The sequence below is a fragment of the Neofelis nebulosa genome, chromosome 5 (assembly GCF_028018385.1).
Source record: "Neofelis nebulosa isolate mNeoNeb1 chromosome 5, mNeoNeb1.pri, whole genome shotgun sequence".
Taxonomy (NCBI): domain Eukaryota; kingdom Metazoa; phylum Chordata; class Mammalia; order Carnivora; family Felidae; genus Neofelis; species Neofelis nebulosa.
The window spans coordinates 29,781,683-29,801,084 of NC_080786.1; the positions used below are offsets into that span (position 1 = coordinate 29,781,683).

The 19,402-nt window shown below is 36.4% G+C and overlaps 1 protein-coding gene across 4 annotated transcripts in view; it reads right to left on the reverse strand.

Moving 5' to 3' along the window:
- TOPBP1 (DNA topoisomerase II binding protein 1) overlaps nt 1-19,402 on the reverse strand; it is a 62,233-nt gene that overhangs the window by 26,892 nt on the left and 15,939 nt on the right. For all 4 annotated transcript variants that reach the window (XM_058729933.1, XM_058729934.1, XM_058729936.1 and 1 more), the window contains 6 exons: nt 14,335-14,651; nt 13,490-13,662; nt 9,176-9,387; nt 7,430-7,716; nt 786-959; nt 582-697 (listed from right to left, as the gene is read on the reverse strand). In XM_058729933.1, the coding sequence (XP_058585916.1) occupies nt 582-697; nt 786-959; nt 7,430-7,716; nt 9,176-9,387; nt 13,490-13,662; nt 14,335-14,651 (1,279 nt within the window). The remainder of the gene's footprint in view (nt 1-581; nt 698-785; nt 960-7,429; nt 7,717-9,175; nt 9,388-13,489; nt 13,663-14,334; nt 14,652-19,402) is intronic.

The window sequence follows — 19,402 nt, forward strand, 5'->3', positions numbered from 1 at the left end:
AGGGCCTCTCGATCCCTGGCACACGTACCATCTGTGCTAGAGACCTGTCTCTAGCCTGGCTGTCAGAAGGAGGGGCAGATCTGATAACCCAGGTCTCCAAAGTAGTAACAATGAATAGAAATCAAAACATCCTTAAAAAAAGACCACTTTAACTCAGGAGTGTAGCAATACTTTAGCACTACTCACAGGGCTCTACTCTGAAAATCACTACTAAAAATATGCTTAATCTCAGACCTCATCTCATTAACTGTATTATTAGATTATAAACTCCTTAAAGACAAGGATTCTTCTAGACTGTATTCGTAATTCATGGAACCCAAGTTTCCAGAATAGTGAGTGGCACAAAATAGGTTCTCAAATATTTGTGCATTACACCCTATGAAATACACATATCAAAGTGAATTGATATGGAAGAGGGTATTTTTCAAGGATGTAGTAAATTAAAAATTAATTGGAGACTGTAGACAATACAATACAGGAAAAGGCAAAATAAGTGTTCCTTTGTGGATGCTCACAATAACTTTAGGTTTTCCTATAAGTTCAGACAATAACAGTACCAAACAGAAAGATGTGTCAACTACCTGTAATCTGCTCCTAGAGAGGCTGCAATCCCATTCAGCTCACTCTGCTTCTTACTGAGTTTCTTACTAACACATACCACTACCTTGTGAAGTGGCTTTGGAGCTTCTTCCCGTTCCTGGAAAGAAAATAAAAGAAACTGATCAACTATTATTATTTGAAATATTTTACATACAACTTGCTTTTACTAAGAAATCTAATTCTACCTTCTTGGATTGGGCATCCTTCAGCTGAGGGCTGGCAGAAAGAGCAACAGCATTTCGGGAGCTGTTTGCCAAAGCAAGCTTCAAGTTTCTGACAATGACTTCTGAAAGTGGTGTACTCAGTTTCCTTTTCTGTTGGCTGGGACCTCCTGGAGTTTCCAAGGCTGCAAGTGCATCCTAGATGTATGGTGAGGGAGACGGAAAGAAAGGTTAAGAGGAAGAGGAGACAAGGAGACAAGGGAAGAGATAAAAGAAGAGGAACGTAAACAGTACAAGGAAAGGGAAACAGGAGAGGTAAAGAGAGGAGAGAGAGGAGAATCCTCAAAATTAACTGGATTACAGCTTTAGCCTCCTCCAGTTTTCCTCCAAACAACAAAAAAAATGAAATATTATCTGCATCTGAACACAATAAAGAAAAATAATTTTGTACTGTCCAGCAAATGGGTTCAAAGAGACAAACACACTTACATTTTCAGCTGTGCTACCCATGTTCGGCCAAATCTTAGACTAGGAGGTGCAGTTAAAATTAAGGACACCCAAAACCAAAATGAACAAACAAAAAACATGGAAGGGAACAGATAAACAAAGATGGATATAACCAAGATGTGAACTATAAGGTTAATAAGTCAGACTGAGCTGAGAATTGTGAAAAATCCTCAAAGGAACAAAATATATTCCTGTTCCCAAGCCACCCACAGTTCCCTCATGGGAAGGGGCCCATGCTGCTGCCCCTCTTTCCCATCTGTATAGTATTCCATGCAGACAGCTGACTGACTGTATTTAGCACTGCTCTCCTGATGAATATTTAGATTAACAATCTTTTGCCAGTATAATGATGCAATGAACAACGTTGCACACACACCATTTTTCCCATGTAAGAGTAAAGGGAAACATTTAAGCAAAACTTATATAATGTTGACATTCTCATGAGCCTTGAAGCATGTTTCCCAACATGCTTGACAGCACAGTGGGTAATCAGATTTTTCTTTTTTGCCCATCTGATAGGTTAAAAAAATTTAATTTCCCACCCTATTATACCAAATGATATTAAACATCTTTATGCATGTATAATATTTCTATTGAAGTTTTTGTGACAGCTATCTCTTCCTAGCTCTTGCCCATTTTTCCTATTGGTTTGTCTTTTTTTTTTATTCTCTTGCCTAAATATTTGCATAAATTTATATGTATACATACCCACTGAGATATACATATATTTGTTTCCAATTTGTTGTCAAATTTTTGCCATGGAGAATTTTGAAATACTTTTATTGCACATTTGTAAAATCTGCAGTTGAATGTGGAGAATTTCTTTTAATGCTGTCAGATTCACATGAATTCTTTACTTTAAAAAGAAATTTTTTTTTTTACATTTACGTATTTCTGAGAGACAGAGCACAAGTGGAGGAGGGGCAGAGAGAGGAGACACAGAATCCAAACCAGGCTCCAGTCTCTGAGCTGTCAGCACAGAGCCCCACGTGGGGCTCGAACTCACAAACCGTGAGATCATGACCTCAGCTGAAGTCGGACACTTAACCAAATGAGCCACCCCAGAATCCTTTACTTTCTTAAGGGTATATGTTACAGTTAGAAAAGACTTCCTAATGGTGGGATTACTGAAAAACAAACTGACTCTCTCAAGGTCTGTTCTATAATTTTTATGCCTTCATTTTGTGTATGTAAATAATATCTAATCCTCTGAAATTTATTCTGATATAAGGGGTAAGGGTTAAGTTCTCATCCCAAGTGTATTCTCAGATGTTAACCAGTTGCCTGATTTGAATGCTCCCTTTATCATATAATACATTCTCCTAACTATGGGTGTAATCCTGTGTATTGAGTACTCATGTGATAACACACTCCTTAAATTGCTGCAACTTCATACGATGTATGAATAACTATTAGGGCTAGTACTTACCCTCAGTTATTCTTTGGATTCTTAATACTCTTTTTGCTTGCATTTTTAATAGGATTTATATTATCTTCATAGATCTTTACAATGTTCAATCTTTTTTGTGAGAACATGGTAAGGCTATTTGCTAAAAATTTTTAAAGGTTTCTATATAGCATTCAAAGGATTTTTCATACAAAAAAAAAAAAAATCAGAACCTCCCATACCACATCTACCTCTTTCTGCACCTGTGCCATTAACACTGCTTGCTTTCTGGTACTTCCTAGCACGCACCAGCTCAGAGATGTGGCTTTCGCAATTCTCCCGTTTTGTCTGCATCATCAACTGGATCTACTAGATTGGCCATATTGGCACACAGTTATTTTTTCGATCTTGCAAACAAAACAACCTTCTTTTAACTCTACTCTGCCCTACAGCAACCACCCCATTTCTTGGTTCCCCTTTACAGGGTGAGATTCCTCAAATGCATAGTTTATATCCAATGTCTCCAAACTTCTGCATTCCTGTATGAATCTACACTGGCTTGCACTTATACCACGTCATCAAAACTCTTCCTGTTAAGATCACCACTGAACTCCATAATGCTAAATCCAATGGCCAATTTTTGATTCTTACCTCTCTTGACTTTCAGCAGCATCTGAATAGTTAACCCCTACTTCCTCAAATACTTTCTTATGTGACCTCTAAGACAATCTCCAGGCTTTCTCTCCCCTCACTGGTGGCTCCTTCTCCAGTGGCCCCTGCTGTTTCATCCTCTAAATGTGAACCCCTGAGAGTATTCCTGGACTTTTTTTCTTCTCCTGCTCTCTTGGCATCTAAATTTTATATGGCTTTAAATATTACCTACAAACCTCAACTCCCAAATTTCTTTCTCTAGTCCAGATCATTACCCAAACTTCAAGCTCTACATGTAACTGCCTATTTGACAACAGTACTTGGATATCTAACAGGCATCTCTAACATTATGTGTCCAAAATACAAACTCTTGATCTGATCCCAATCCGTTCCATTCGACTCAGCTGACTGGCATCTCCATTCTTCTTATCTCTCAGACCAAACATTTGGAGAAGGATCCAAATTCCAAACATTTAAAAACCTGCTATGTTCTAGGGAAAACTGATGGAGAATGATCAGTATTCTAGACATATCCTTGTAAAAGAAAACTCCACATGGCCTTCAGGCACAAAAGATGGAATAACTTACAAAAAAATGTAGACTGGCATCAGAATTTTCAAAAACAATATACACAAAGAAAAGCAGCAGAGTAGCATTTTCAGGAAACTCACGAAAACAAAAATGCAAACCAAGAACACTACAACCTGTCGAATAATCAAAGCCTTGGTAAAGGTTCTGAATGTGCACAACTCAGGAACTACTGCACACATGTGACCTTCCTGAGTATTCTATTAGAGGATGAATTTCATCTTACCAAAAGATGACAGAAAGCCTTTCACGTATTTGATTGTAGGGTTAAGATTAAAACAAGGGTGAGGGCCATGGGTTGAAAAACTATATAAACATTTTATTTCCTCACAAAGTAGAAAAACATAATTAAAAACAGTGGAAGGGAGAAAATGGAGAAACAGAATAAGATCATTGACTGCAACAGATGCAATAAGTGGGGGGTCAAAACATAATTTAAAACTGACAAAAGGTTAAGTAAGAAGGGGGCTTAAGGGCCCCATAAGAATAAAACTAACAAATCCTTTCCTAAATATGAAAAGAAAAAAAAAAAAATCCCAAAACAGAGGACACAATATGTGAAGAAACACACAGTATACACACATACGTGATATAAAATAATTACAACATATGACAGAATTGAGACCAAATATAAATCATATTAAATGTGAAAGGGCTTAGGTCCCTCAGTTGAAAGAGAATAATTTTCAAAATGGCTCATAAAGCAAAACTCAGTTCTATGCTTAATTCTACATTTAAAACACAGCAATCCAAAGAGGCCAAAATAAAGGAACGCACAGATTTATAAGGCAAAGAAAATAAAACAGCGGGGATTGAAATCCTGATACCAAAGTAGACTTCACAAGCCAAAAAGTGTTAAATGAGACAAAGGACACATTCCAAGTTACACCAACAGTTACAAATATCTATGTACTAATTAACATAGCAATCACCTATCTAAAACAAAACCACATGTGATACAAGAAAAAAAAAAGAAACACGCCATATTAGGAAACCTGAAAATACCACTTATGAGATGGGTTAAATGAACAAAATCTAGGAGAGACTATAAAGGATCTAACTAAACAACATAATCAGTAAAGTCTGATCTTCAGGGGTGTGTGTTTGTGTATATGTATGTGTGTGTGTGTATATATATGTATGTGTGTGTATACGTGTATACGTGTATACGTGTGTGTGTGTGTGTAGCAAAAACTATCCCTGATAGAGAATATATCTTCTCACAAAATGTTCTCAAAAATCAAGAAATGTTATTATATACTGATATGACAGGGAATACACATAAAAAATCAGTAAGTTCTATGAAACAGAAATAAACACTCTGATCACAATGTAATAAGAAATTAAAAACAAAGTCTTTCCATCTGGAAAGTAATGAAAACTCCATTTCTGAACAATTGGTATATGAGTATTCCTTCTAGTATTTTCATTTTGCAACTTTTTGTAAGTTAGAAATTATTTCCAAGTGAAAAGTTAGAAAAACCTCAACTTATAATTCCTTGCTGGCAAGGATGGGGAATGCTGGGTGCTTCAAACATTACTAGTAGGAGTATAAACTGGTATACCACTTTGACAGTTTGTCAGTCTCCCCGCAAGTTGAAATATGACCCAGCAATTTCACTTTTAGGCATATATCAAAAAGAAATGCATGCACACATATTCCAAGAGACATGCACAAGAATGTCCACATTATGTAACACCAAAAATCTAGCAGCCACCTAAATGCTCACCAACAGTGGAATGGATATGTAAATTGTGGCATGTCCATATAATGGAATGTTACACACCTATGAAATCAATGAAATGCAGTTACAGGGAAATGGACACAGCTTTCAAGTGAAGGCTCAAGGAAAAAAATTACTCAAAAGAATACATATTATAATTCGACATATTTAAGAGTCAAAAACAAGCATAACAAAGCTACAGTGTTAGAAGTAAGGAGAAAACAGTAAGGAGGAGCAGCATGAGGAAGGCTCTATGGCATTGGCAGTGATCTCTTTCTGAACATATACAGTGGCCTCCCAGCTGTTAACTCTGACTTCATTTAGCAGCACATTTGTTGTACTTTTCTGATGTATATCAATTAAAAGTTAAGTTTATATAGGAGATTTTTAAAATGTGAGGCCTAACATATGTTCAATTTTGTAATTATTCCATGGGCTCTTCTCTTTTCAGAGCAACAATTTCAATATACCATGTTACGTCAATGTGAAGAACCACTGATTTTAAGATGAAGCACTATTTTATCACCAAAAACCACCAAACCTCCCCCCCCGCCCCAAAAAAGAGAAAAACATTGCTAAGTAAACTATGACTCTAAACAATAAAACCTTTGAGTGTGTTTTGTACCTTTCTGAAAGGTATCTAAAGAAGAACCATCTCAATGACTGGGAATATTTCTTCTATTGTCTTGCCTACTAATAACATTTCATTTACTATTCAAAGAATCTGTGAGCTATAAGACCTAAGAGACCATCTAAATATACCTCATGATTTTATAGATGGGGATGATGGAGCCTAAAGAGGCTGAAAGAAGTAGGAAACAAAGCAGAGGCCTGATTCTAGATCTCAGATATCAAACCAGTGGTTTTCCTCTATTTCTTAAGGCAAAACAAGCAGTGCTAATCACAGTACAAAATGTTACTTTAGAAGAGATCTCAGCAAAGGTTTTGCTTGGTGAAAATTGTCCAAATATCAATGCATATTTATTTTCTGAAGATGAACAACCTGTAAACTTTATAAGCCTACTCCAAAACGCACCAGTAAAAATTATTAGAATGTTGTTTCTTAATACCCTATCAGCAAACTCTAATATATGAGTAATAACTATACTTGTGCAAAGGTTCATAGATAAAAAGTAAAAAATCATAAACAACGATTGGAATAGCCACTTGAAAGGCCAACAGCTGTTAAAGGAATAACAAAGAAAATCATCTTTGGGGAATAAAAGGAAACCAGTTATTGTCAAATGAGCTCTTGATTTGTGCATGAATTTTTTTTAGAAAGGGTGTCATACTCCAAGTGCTCAGGAGATCAAACAAAGAAGCAGATTTAACTCATCTTTTCAAGGGAAAGGACTGCAAAATAAGGTGATAATAGACACATTCTCAGAAAGCAAGCACCAAGTGCACTGCTAGAATTGAAACATAAGTAGCAATGTGTTTATAGGATTTATAAAATTATTTCATCACACCATTTCATTTGATCCTATGATAAATCTGTGAGTTTTTAGGGCAAGTGATATTCTCTTTGTACAAAAGAAAAAAACCTATGCTTGGATATGCCAAATGATCTGTCTAGAGTCACACTGTTCATGACAGATCTAGGACTTCAACCCAGTCCTGATTTCACACCATTTTACCTCCAGTTGTTATCTCAACCCTGAGTATACGGTGGGACTCAATAACATGAATCTACCTTCCAATATCTCTACAAAACTTACTACTACAAACTTTAGAGGTGATGCAGAATTTGGAGCTTTAACTTCATACACTACGAAATTGTTAACTCCAGGACCATTTTCTATGAACGTTACCTTCACATCAAAGGAAGGCTTGAAGAGTTTGTCTTTGGACAGAAATTTTGATGGTGTATCCAGATGCAAGGAGGGCTCCTTCTGAAGTGGCTGTCCTACTGGTGGGGACACAGACACTTGTTTGGTGTGTTGGGAGATCACGGCATGGAAAGCTTTACTCTGAAAGCTGTTCATATCTAAAGGTGTAACGGCTGTTTTCCTGTGAGTGTCCAGGTGTGTGACAGGATGCTCTGCAGTATCTGGGCTTACGTTCACCCCGTTTGTTATTTCAGTTTCCAAACCTTGTTCTAGAGATTTAAAACGAAAAGAAACAAATGTGAGCCACTAATGTCATCACCCGTCTCTAAAGAGACACACCTGAAGTGATCTTTTATACCTTGTTAGTTTTCACATGAATTCTCAAGTATACTTTAAACCACAAAGTTATATATACCCACTTTTTAAACGTTTATTTTTAGAGAAAAATAAAGTGTGTGGGGGGGAAGGGGCAGAGAGACAGGGAGAGAGGGAGGGGCAGAGAGTGCTGAGCCCGACATGGGGCTTGAATGCGCAAACTGTGCGATCATGGCCTGAGCTGAAGCTGGACACTTAACAGACTGAACCATCCAAGTGACCCCATATGCCCACTTTTCAAAAACAAAACAAAACAAAACAAAATGATGTATTAAAATCTATGTTGAATTAGACAAAGCACATCAGCTGAAACAATTAATGAAATTTTCTATTTCATCTTGTTTAACTTGAAATATTCTCAATAAAGCTCACAATTTGCCAAAAATTATCTAAGTGTCATCTTAAGTCAATGGCAGAGTTAAAAAAAAAAAAAAATCCCAATTATGTGTACTCTGAGTTAACAAATACAGTGGAGTTTTTGCAAAGTCCTTAGTGAAATCTTAATATGTCCTAAACATCACTTTGCCTCAGTTGTAAAATTTCCAGTCTGTCTGGGTAAGTAATGGCTCTGAGAGCTAATCCCAAGATACTGATTTGACCCTGAAGTTTGCACAGAGATGCCATCACCTTAGAAGAGAAGCTACTGTGTCTTTCCATCCGCTTATCTTTTTTCAATATTTAACAAAAACAATTAGATGGCTAGGCCATGCCAGCCCAGTGCTAGCCAAGGAAAAATATATAATGCACAAGACATGCATATTTTTTGCCCTTTCAGAGCTTATAATGAGTGGGAAGACATAAAAGCAAACTAGAATTAGGATATTGGGATAAGAAGTATAAAAGGCATAATGAAGGGAGTTTTGGCCAAAGGCTGTACTTGGTGGATTAAGGGAAGTTTCCCAGGGAAAGTGACATTCCAGCTGAGAACTGAAAGATAAGGATGAAGAGGTAAGCACGAAGTAGGCTAGAGAAAAGATGTAAAAGTCCGAAGAGGAGAGGAAGAGAGAGCACATGAATTATAGTCAGTGTGAGCCACAGAAGGAACAGTAAATGGGATCCGAGCCCACATCTTAAGGCTTCAAACGTTGAGACCCTAGATCGCTAGAAGGTTGTTTTGTATCTTCCAGCTTTCAGAAAGTACCTACAGTGGAGAGCAGATACAAATTAAACATCTGTGCTATGAACATGTTTATTTTGCCAACCGATAAGGAATGTTCAACAACACATGCACTACACGCGATGTGAAAAGCAAAACTCAATGAACTTTCCTAAAAACAAGCTTTGGCACATTCATATTCCAGGAACCATCAAATTGTAAAAATACATACAAAAGAACAAAATAAAAGTACTAACCTTCTTTAGTTGACTTTTCAATCAGAAAATGGCTTTCACTTGCTCTCTTTCCCGTTCTAGCAGTCTCCAATAGCCATGATATGTTGACTGCCGGTAAATTCCACTTCTTGGCAGCTTCGTATTTAGAACCACCTGGTTCCTTCAATACAAGATGTGTACTGGCAAACATGCCTTTCTTTGCATTGGATTTGCGAACAAAGTATTCTTGAACGCTGAAAAGTATATTTAAATAAAAGCAAATGGTCATATATACAACTAGTGTGCAAACTAAGAAGAAAGTTTCTAATACAACTGTTGTTACCATTCTAAGATCATACTTGCTGATAAAAATTTGATACACTTAAGAATCCTCTTACAAATGCTTACTCCAAGGTAAAAATGCATTGCTACAATAAAACTTTTTATAATAACATTAGCAAATTAAACTAGACTTTCAAGAACTAACCAGGAAAATTACCTCCTTAGTCTCACCTACCCACCTTGGCCTTTCTTCCCAAAAGGAGGCATGGAACTAGGGAGCATAGAAAGGTTATGAATAACAGTTGGATGCTTAACTGACTGCTCATCTTTCTAGCTCACTATGTCTTCCCAAAGCATCTTCACACATAATCTCATTTGATACCCTTTTAAAAAAATGTTTATTTATTTTGGGGCGGGATAGGGCAGAGAGAGAGAGAGGTAAAGAGAGAATCCCAAGCAGGCTCCATGCCCAGCACAGAGACCAATGTGTGCTCACAACTTTTCTGCTTCTAACCTTTTCTAATGAAATTAAGAATGCTTGCTTATTGCCCTCCCTAAAAACTTTGGATGGCACTTTCACTGGGATGTTAAATTTATACATCAATGTAGGGGAAATAGAAACTTTATAATCTTCTTTCCAAGAACATGTGTATCTTTTCTATTGTTCCCTTAATAGAGTTTTATAAGCTTCTATAAGTCTTCCAAGTTTCATGTTAAATCTGTTGGTATTTTATCTCTCATTGTAACCTTAGCTTTCATTAGCTTTGGTTGTATGAATGTCAATGGTTTCTGTGTATTAGTTTCCTACATAGCCATTTTACTGCATTTTTCTCTGAGTATTGCTTTGGTCTACCCCATGGAGTCTGATCTCATTCTTTTGCTATTGTTACTTTCTAGATTTTCTACAACTTCAGGGTTTTGTTTTTAGTATTTATGCATTTTTGAGAGAGAGAGAGAGAGAGAGAGAGAGAGAGAGAGAGAGAGAGATAACGTGCACAAGTGGAGGAGTGGCAGAGAAAGGAAGACAAAGAATCCAAAGCAGGCTCCAGGTTCATGGCTCTCAGCACAGAGCCCGACGTGGGGCTCAAACCCAGGCACCATGAGATCATGACCTGAGCCGAAGTTGGATGCTTAACTGACTGAGCCTCCTACGCACCCCATGCAACTTCAGGGTTTTTTTAAACGTTTTTTATTGTTTAGTATAATTCAAATGCAGGACACAACAAAAAAGGAAATATATAATTTAGAGCATTATTATAAGGTGAAAACCCTTGTATCTACCACTTACATCAGATGACAGAATCTTGCCAGCCACTCCAGAACCTTTCCAACATGTCCCTTACTCAATTACAACCCCACCATCCCTCCCTTCTTAATAACAGTAGCCACTATTTGCATATTTATGGTAATCACTCTTTACCTTCTAGGTTTTATCACAGAGTGCATCCTTAAACACTACATCTATATAAGTAAAGTTTATTTTTGAGAGAGAGAGGGAGAGAGAGTGAGCGAGTGCGCAAGCAGAGGAGGGGCAGAGAGAGAGAGAATGAGAATCCCAAGCAGGCTCCACACTGTCAGCACAGAGCCCAACATGGGGCTTGACCTCATGAACTGTGAGATCATGACCTGAGCTGAAATCAAAGAGTCTTAATGCTAAATTGACTGAGCCACACAGGCACCCTACATGTTTGTTTGCTTGTTTTGGTCTTTTAGCTTATAGGATTCGTCCTTTTCCCTATCCTCTTAATGTGTATTTGTGAAGACACTGTATTATTTATAACATAAGGTTATCTCCAAGTCTGATTTTGCTGACTGCATTCTATGCTCTAGTTTAACATACTACTCTCCTACTTCCTATGAACCAGCAGTTGAATCTAGAGGCTTCATCAGACTGACGTCACATCACTGTGGTAAGGCCACTTCAAGGTGGCACTATGCTCTACATTAAGAGACATATAATGTCTGTTTTCCTCTTTATTATGTGATTACTGATTTTCAAGGCTCGATGCTATCATATATATCATATATGATATTATGAGTTATAACCCTATCCTTCATTTATTTATTGGAATACCTCTGAAAGGGAAACTCTCTTATCCGTTATTATGGTACTCTAGATACCGATTACATAGGAAAGACTGGATAAATACTTGATCCTTTCTCTTTATCTAACACTTTCAAAATAATGAGCTGGTCCTGCTTCAGGTGAGCCCAAGCCCCACATCGAGTAAGCCTCATTTCTCTCCCTCTCACAAAAGAAAGAAAAAGAAAGAAAGAAAGAAAGAAAGAAAGAAAGAAAGAAAGAAAGAAAGAAAGAAAGAAAGAAAGAACGAACATGACCAATTAGCTTTCTTTGGTGTCATTATAAAGTCTTCATTTAATATTATTTGAAGTGTTTGCATCCACTGCCATTATGATCTCTGGTGACACATAAATTTTCCTGTCTTTGGCTAGTGGAGGTCCTTTGCACACAACTTCGTTAGTAGTCCTTGCTATCTGGTCTGACAATATTCCAGACTTACTGGCACCTTTTGTGAACTTAATCATTTCTTTACATTTTAATTTCTTTTAGTGGGAAATGGTATTTTTAACATCACAATCTAGGCACTGGAATTACTTATTACCATTCGATTGATAATGATTTCTAGGTATATAAATGGTTTTGAATTCCTCTTGGAACCAAGAGTTATGAAAAACAGTTCTAAAATGTCCAGTTAATAAGATCTTTTCATTTTCTATTTCTACTACTCATTTCTAATCTTTCTGCACTGTGATTAGAGAATATGGTCTGTGCTCTTTCTAGTTTAGGAAATTTACTGAGGTTTTCTTTGTGGCCAATTTCACAGACAAGGTTTATAAGTGTTCACAGGCACTGGAAAAGGTATATTCACTTTTTCAGGATAGGGGACTATGCTACTGAAATCTAGATCTTTCCCTGTTTTCTATTTGACCTGTCATGAAGTAAAAGATGAGAGTTAAAGTCTCCTACAAGTCATGTATTCCTGTTGATTCCACCTCCTATCTCCTAAGTTTTATCTTATGCATGACAGTCATGTTCTTTGTGGTGTGTGTGTGTGTGTGTAAATAAAACCTTCAGTGTAAACAGCTCTTTACTTATGGTGCTATTCTTTTTCTTATTTAACACCTTTTTAATTGAACCCAAACTTGTCTGACATTAGAACTGCAACCCCTTCTTTCTGTTTGCATTTCTTTGACATACCTTTGCCCATCTTTTTTTTTTTTTCTGAGATGTTCTCAAATCAATTTGTTTTAGGTATGTCTCCTGTTTAAAATCATTTTAAGTGTTGCTTCAAGATCTAACCTAAAAGAATTTTTTTTTCAACATTTTTTTTTTTTTTTTAATTTATTTTTGGGACAGAGAGAGACAGAGCATGAACGGGGGAGGGGCAGAGAGAGAGGGAGACACAGAATCGGAAACAGGCTCCAGGCTCCAAGCCATCAGCCCAGAGCCTGACGCGGGGCTCGAACTCACGGACCGCGAGATCGTGACCTGGCTGAAGTCGGATGCTTAACCAACTGCGCCACCCAGGCGCCCTAACCTAAAAGAATTTTTAAAAAAATTTCTTTTTGTTTTTGAGAGACAAAAGAACTTTTAATATAAAAGTTTAGTCCATTTACATTTACCATATATATAACAGTTTGGTACTTCCTTTTAAAACAGCCACCACTTAAAGTTCACTTAGGGGTTGGGCTCATATGGATTTTGGAAGTAACTTTTAAGTTTTTTTTTTTCCCTTCCTAAGAATTACTGAAAAAGAATCAATCATCCATATGGTACATGGAAGGGAATAATGCTTAGATGTGTAATATTCAATAATGGCCCTTGTATCAGCTTTAGATTTTCCCTTTCCTGGTAGGTAAGCATTAATGCCCGTGATCTTAACATCTGCCAGGAATCCATCTAGTAACCCTGAACCATCACGCAGGTACACTACATAATTCCCATAAATATTATAAAGACACTCAGCCTAATTCCAATTTTAATATTCACCAATTAAGTCAAAAGCATAAAAGGTACACCATGATAGTAGGTGCGTGAAAAATACCTCATACCTTGCTCCAAGGCGTTTTGCTAAGAATATCAACGAATCTTTTTCTGCTCCTGCACACTGGCTGAATGAAATAACACAATCCTCTAAAGGAGTCATTCCTGCCATTACTGAGACTGGCACGAAGAGAGGATTTGACTTCGGATCAATTAAAGTCTGATAGTCTATGCAAGTTACCTTTTAAAAACAAGAGAAACAATAACAGCAACCTGAAATGAGCAACCAGTGGTTAATACTGGGTTAGTTACAGCAGTAATTTTAGTTTAGATGAAAAGCACTTTTACTTTAATATAACCTTGTGTATGCTCATTCTCAATATATTCCAAATTATAATTTAAAAAAATCAAATTATATAGGATATTAAGATCAGTCAGGTTTATCATCAAAATTAGGAAATATTGCTTTAAATTTAAGGTCTTCCGAAGTATTAGTTTATAAATTTTTTAAATTCTTGTAAACTTAAAAAAAATTGGTGAAGTTACCAGTGTTCAGCCAGTAACAAGCAACAATACAAAAGTGCCTGTCATGCTTTGGTTGTGAGAAAACAGGGAAGACTGAACCAGTACAAGATGACCTGGAATAACTTTCTTAGAAGGAAAGCTGCTCTTGTGGCCCCAAGGAAACAATAAGCTCTACTGTACCAGGACCAGGACCAAGAAGCTTGCACATTTTCAGATCTTAGAATTTCTTTTGCTAAAAGCAAAATCTAAACTGCTCAAACATAAATACCAATATACCTAAACTGCACTGCACTGCCTAGGAAATACACATGAACACTTCCGGCATCTGACATCCTTCGCATCTGACATCCTTCCACACTATATTTCAACTACTCCAGGGTTTTCTTACCAGCCACGTATTTGTAACGACTTCTCCTACAGTTGCTTCTACTTCACACCCCAGCAGAGGAACCACAGCATAATCAGCAACAATTCTGCTCTGAAGGGAGACAATTTTTCCAGCATTTTCTCTTATGACGTTTGCAATATTAGATTCATTTTCACTACTAAAACCCACAACAAGGAAACTCTTTTGGCTAAATAAACCTTCCTCAGTAATTGTAGAAGTGTCAGGATGGCAATGAGTGACAGAAGACTGGTTTTCTTCTTGCGGGGAAATATGAGTAGAGTCATTAAAGGGCTCAACTTCAGACTTGGCAGCTTCAACTGAAAGAGACAAAGAAATGTATTCTACCAGATATAAAGGTAACAGGGAGCCTGAGAATTGTGACCACACTTAAAAAAAATTAAGGCTCGGTAAGTACACAATGAAGAAAAGATATGAACCCATCCTCTTGGTTACCAAGGTATTGTCACTATTTCCACCTTTGGAATGATAACAGCAATCATGTTACTGTTCTAAATGTTCCTACTATACTAGAAACTCCCAATTAGTTGAAAATTTTGAAGCTCCAGTAACTGGGCCTATCTCAGTTCCAAAACTTGTTTTAATAATTCACAACAGAATTGAGAAAATATCATTAAGGAAAAAGCAGAAGTAAACTCCTAAAAATTAAAATTGCAGCTACTTAGCTACTATATGGATTTAAGAGAACTGATTAAGAACCCAAGCAAATGGTCTCAACTATTTCATTTTAGAATCAAGTTTGCTTATAGATGGGTAGGAAAAAAAACAACAGGTGTATAAAAACATAAATGTCAGAAACTAAAATATGTAATACCTAATACACAATAAACATTGTCAAATCAAGGCTAAAAGTTTAAAAGGGCAAAACTCGGTAAGGTTTTTAGAAACCCTAGTGGTGCTACGTACAGGGATTGGCAAACTACAGGTTAGGGGTCAAACTGGGCTCACAGACTGTGAGTTAAAAATGGTTTTTAGGGGCACCTGGGTGGCTCAGGCGGTTAAGCATCTGACTTCGGCTCAGGTAATGATCTCACGGTTCGCAGGTTCAAGCCCCGTGTCAGGCTCTGGGCCGACAGCTCAGAGCCTGGAAACTGCTTCAAATTCTGTGTCTCCCTCTCTCTCTGCCCTTTCCCTGCTCATGCTCTCTCTCTCTCTCTCTCAAAAATAAACATTAAAAAAAAAAAAAAAGAATGGTTTTTGCATTTTTAAATGGTTGTAAAAACATAATCAAAACAAAATAAAATACATACAGAGACAGAATGTGACTGACAAAGCCTATAGTATTTACCATCCTGTCCTTTACAAGACAAGCTTGCCACTGCTTTATGGGATCTCAACAAGCCTGGAAGCTATTCACGGATTCTTCATTTATTCATGTACATGTAAAGCACATACATGTAATTAGTGCTCGTGACACTATGAGGTTGATAATACTAGTATATCTATAGCCTTTCTTCAAGAGGAATCTCAGGATTAAAGAAGTTAAGTAATTTGCCTAAAGTCATACAGTTAACTGCAGAAATGATATATAAATCAAAGGCTGTCTGACTTCAGAACCCATAACACTGTTACAGTGCCACCTTCTCATTTCTATCCTCATCTCCAACATTATCACTGTAATTTTTAAACTACTGCCATATAAAATAAAACTTAATAAATAAAATTTTCTTACTTCATACAAGTATTTAATTACTCTTATTCATACTCTGAAGAAGCACAGTTTTATCTAGAACATTTACTGATCAATACATCAGGAGACTCTTTGAACTTCAGATTCATTATATAAAGAAAAAGGGTTAATAGTGTATTTATAATTTTAGAGATAGGTGAGGATGAATAAGCTTAGAAGGAAACAAAGGTGATATGATACACAAAGGCAATATGAAAATAGAAAATATCCTGGAAAGTAATGTTTAAAATAGCTATTCTTTTTACTTTTTTAATTTAAATTCTAGTTAGTTAATATATAGCATAGTATTCATTTCAGGAATAGAATTTAGTGCTTCATCACTTACATATAACACCTAGTGCTCATCTGAACAAGTGCCCTCCTTAATGCCTGTCAACCATTTAGCCCATCCCTCCACACACCTCCCTCCATCAACTCTCAGTTTGTTCTATTTAGAGTCTCTTACAGTTTGCCTCCCTGTTTTAAAGTAGCTATTCTTAATATAAAAAGACTTTTTTTTGCATTTATAATTATTTTATAATCACATCTAGAAGGGAAAAGAAACAACGTTGTTTGATATCTATATCCTGCTGGTGAAATGGAAGATGGAAACCATGTGGAATTTTATTTTATTATTTTTAATTTACATCCAAGTTAGTTAGCGTATAGAGCAACAATGATTTCAGGAGTACATTCCTTAAAGCCCCTCAGCCATTTAGCCCATCCCCCCTCCCACAACCCCTCCAGTAACCCTCTGTTTGTTCTCCATATTTAAGAATTTCTTATGTTTTGTCCCCCTCCCTGTGTTTATGTTATTTTGCTTTCCTTCCCTTGTGTTCATCTGTTCTGTGTCTTAAAGTCCTCACAGGAGTGAAGTCATACGGTATTTGTCTTTCTCTGACTAATTTCGCTTAGCATAATACCCTCTAGTTCCATCCACGTAGTTGCACCATGTGGAATTTTAAACTAATACATAAAAACAAACTGGCAATACTAAGTTCTTATAAGCTGCAAGTAAAACCCTAAAGTTATGAAGAGACTCAGAATAAATTAGCATGTTCTACAGCGGTCCTTTCCATTTATTGGAACAGAATCCTTCTTTCCATCAGATCTTGTTTAGGAGCCCAATAAACACATCTTGATAAACCTAATACTGAGTAAGCACTCTCAAAAATAATTTTGCTTTAAGAACTATAAAGAACTTGATTACATTCTAAGGAGCTTGGGGATTCTGTCAGGTTCACTATCATTAAACCCTTCCAAAGTAGGTAGACCACTAACTGCCAGAGAAAGGAAGATTTGAGAAACTAATCACTTGATTCCACCACGTACCCTTGGCTGAAGGATAATGCATAAAACTGCTGAGTCAGTTTGCGGCTTTTTTATGCCAAAACATCCTAGAAAATTGAGGATCTCCTGACATAACGTACTACTAAAGCATAAGCAAATAGTCTGACAAAAACCAATTTTTCAATATACCATTAACAGAAATAGTGTGGGGGAAAAAAAAACTGGACTGGTAACGAGGAAAGAAATTAAATGAGTAATTAAAAAACTCCCAACAAACAAAAGCCCAAGATGAGATAGCTTCACAGGTGAGTTCTACTAAATATTTAAAGAAGAGAGAATACCTATTCTTCTTAAACTATGCCAAAAAATAGAAAAGGAAGGACAACTTCGGAATTCATTCTATGAGCCAGCATTATCTTGATACCAAAACCACCTAAAGACACCACTAAAAAAAAAACAAAAACAAAAACCATAAGCCAAATAACCCTGATAAGTATTGATGCAAAATCTTCAATAAAATATCAGCAAACCAAATTCAACAATACATTCAAAAAATCTTTCACATAATCAAGTGGGATTTATTCCTGGCATGCAAGGATGGTTCAATATTCGCAAATCAATCAACATACCACATCAACAAGAGAAAGGATGAAAACCATATGATCATTTCAATAGACACAGAAAAATTCGACAAAGTACAACCACCAATGATGGAAAAAAACTCTCAACAAAGTACGTCTAGAGGGAACATAGCTCAACATAATAAAGGCCATATATGAACAACACTCAGCTAACGTCATCCTTAATGGGGAAAAACTAAGAACTTTCCCCCAAAGGTCAGGAACAAGACAAGGGTGTCAACTCTCATCACTTTCATTCAACACAGTACTGGAAGTCCTAGTCACAGCAATCAGATGATAAAAAGGAATAAAAGGCATCCAAATCAGTAAAGAAGTAGTAAAACTTTTACTGTCTGCCAATGACACGATACTATATATAGAAAACCTGAAAGAATACTAGAAAAATACTAGAACTGAGAAACAGATTCAGTAAAGTTGCAGGACACAAAATCAGCATACAGAAATCTGTTGCATTTCTATACACCAGTAACAAAGCAGCACAAAGAGAAATTAAGAAAACAGTACTATTTAATAAGATATCTAGGAAGAAGTAATAATAATAGAGGAATAAATCTAACCAAAAAGGTGCAAGACCTGTACTCCAAAAACTATAAAACACTCATTAAAGAAACTGAAGACAACACAAAGAAATGGAAAGACATTCCACCCTGATGGACTAGAAGAACAAACATTGTTAAAATGTCTATACTACCCAAAGCAATCTACACATTTAATGCAATTCCCATCAAAATACCAACAGCATTTTTCACACAACTAGAACAAACAACTCTAAACCACAAAAGACCCCAAAAAGCCAACACAATCCTGAAAAAGAAAAGCAAAAGCTGGAGGTATCACAATTCTAGTCTTCAAGTTATATTACAAAGCTATAGTCATCAAGACAGTATGGCACTGGCATAAAAACAGACACACAGGTCAGTGGAACAGAATAGAAAATCCAGAAATAAACCCACGATTACGTGGTTAATTAATCTTTGACAAAGCAGGAAGTAATATCCAATGGGAAAAAGACAGTCTCTTCAACAAATGGTGTGGGAAAACATGACGGCAATGTGCAAAAGAATGAAATTGGACCACTTTCTTACATCATACACAAAATGGATTAAAGACCTAAATGTGAGACCTGAAACGATAAAATTCCTAGAAAACACAGACGGTAACCTCTTTGACACTGGCCATAGCAACTTCTTTCTAGATAGGTCTCCTGAGGCAAGAGAAACAAAAGCAAAAATAAACTATTGGAATATTACATCAAAATAAAAAGCTTCTTCAGAGAAGAAAACAATCAACAAAACTAAAAGGCAGCCTACAAAATGGGAGGATATTTGCAAATACCTTTCCAGTAAAGGGTTAGTATCCAAAATATATAAAGAACTTCTACAACTCAACACCCAAAAAGCAAGAAATCCAATTAAAAAATGGGCAGACGATATGAACAGTCATTTCTTTA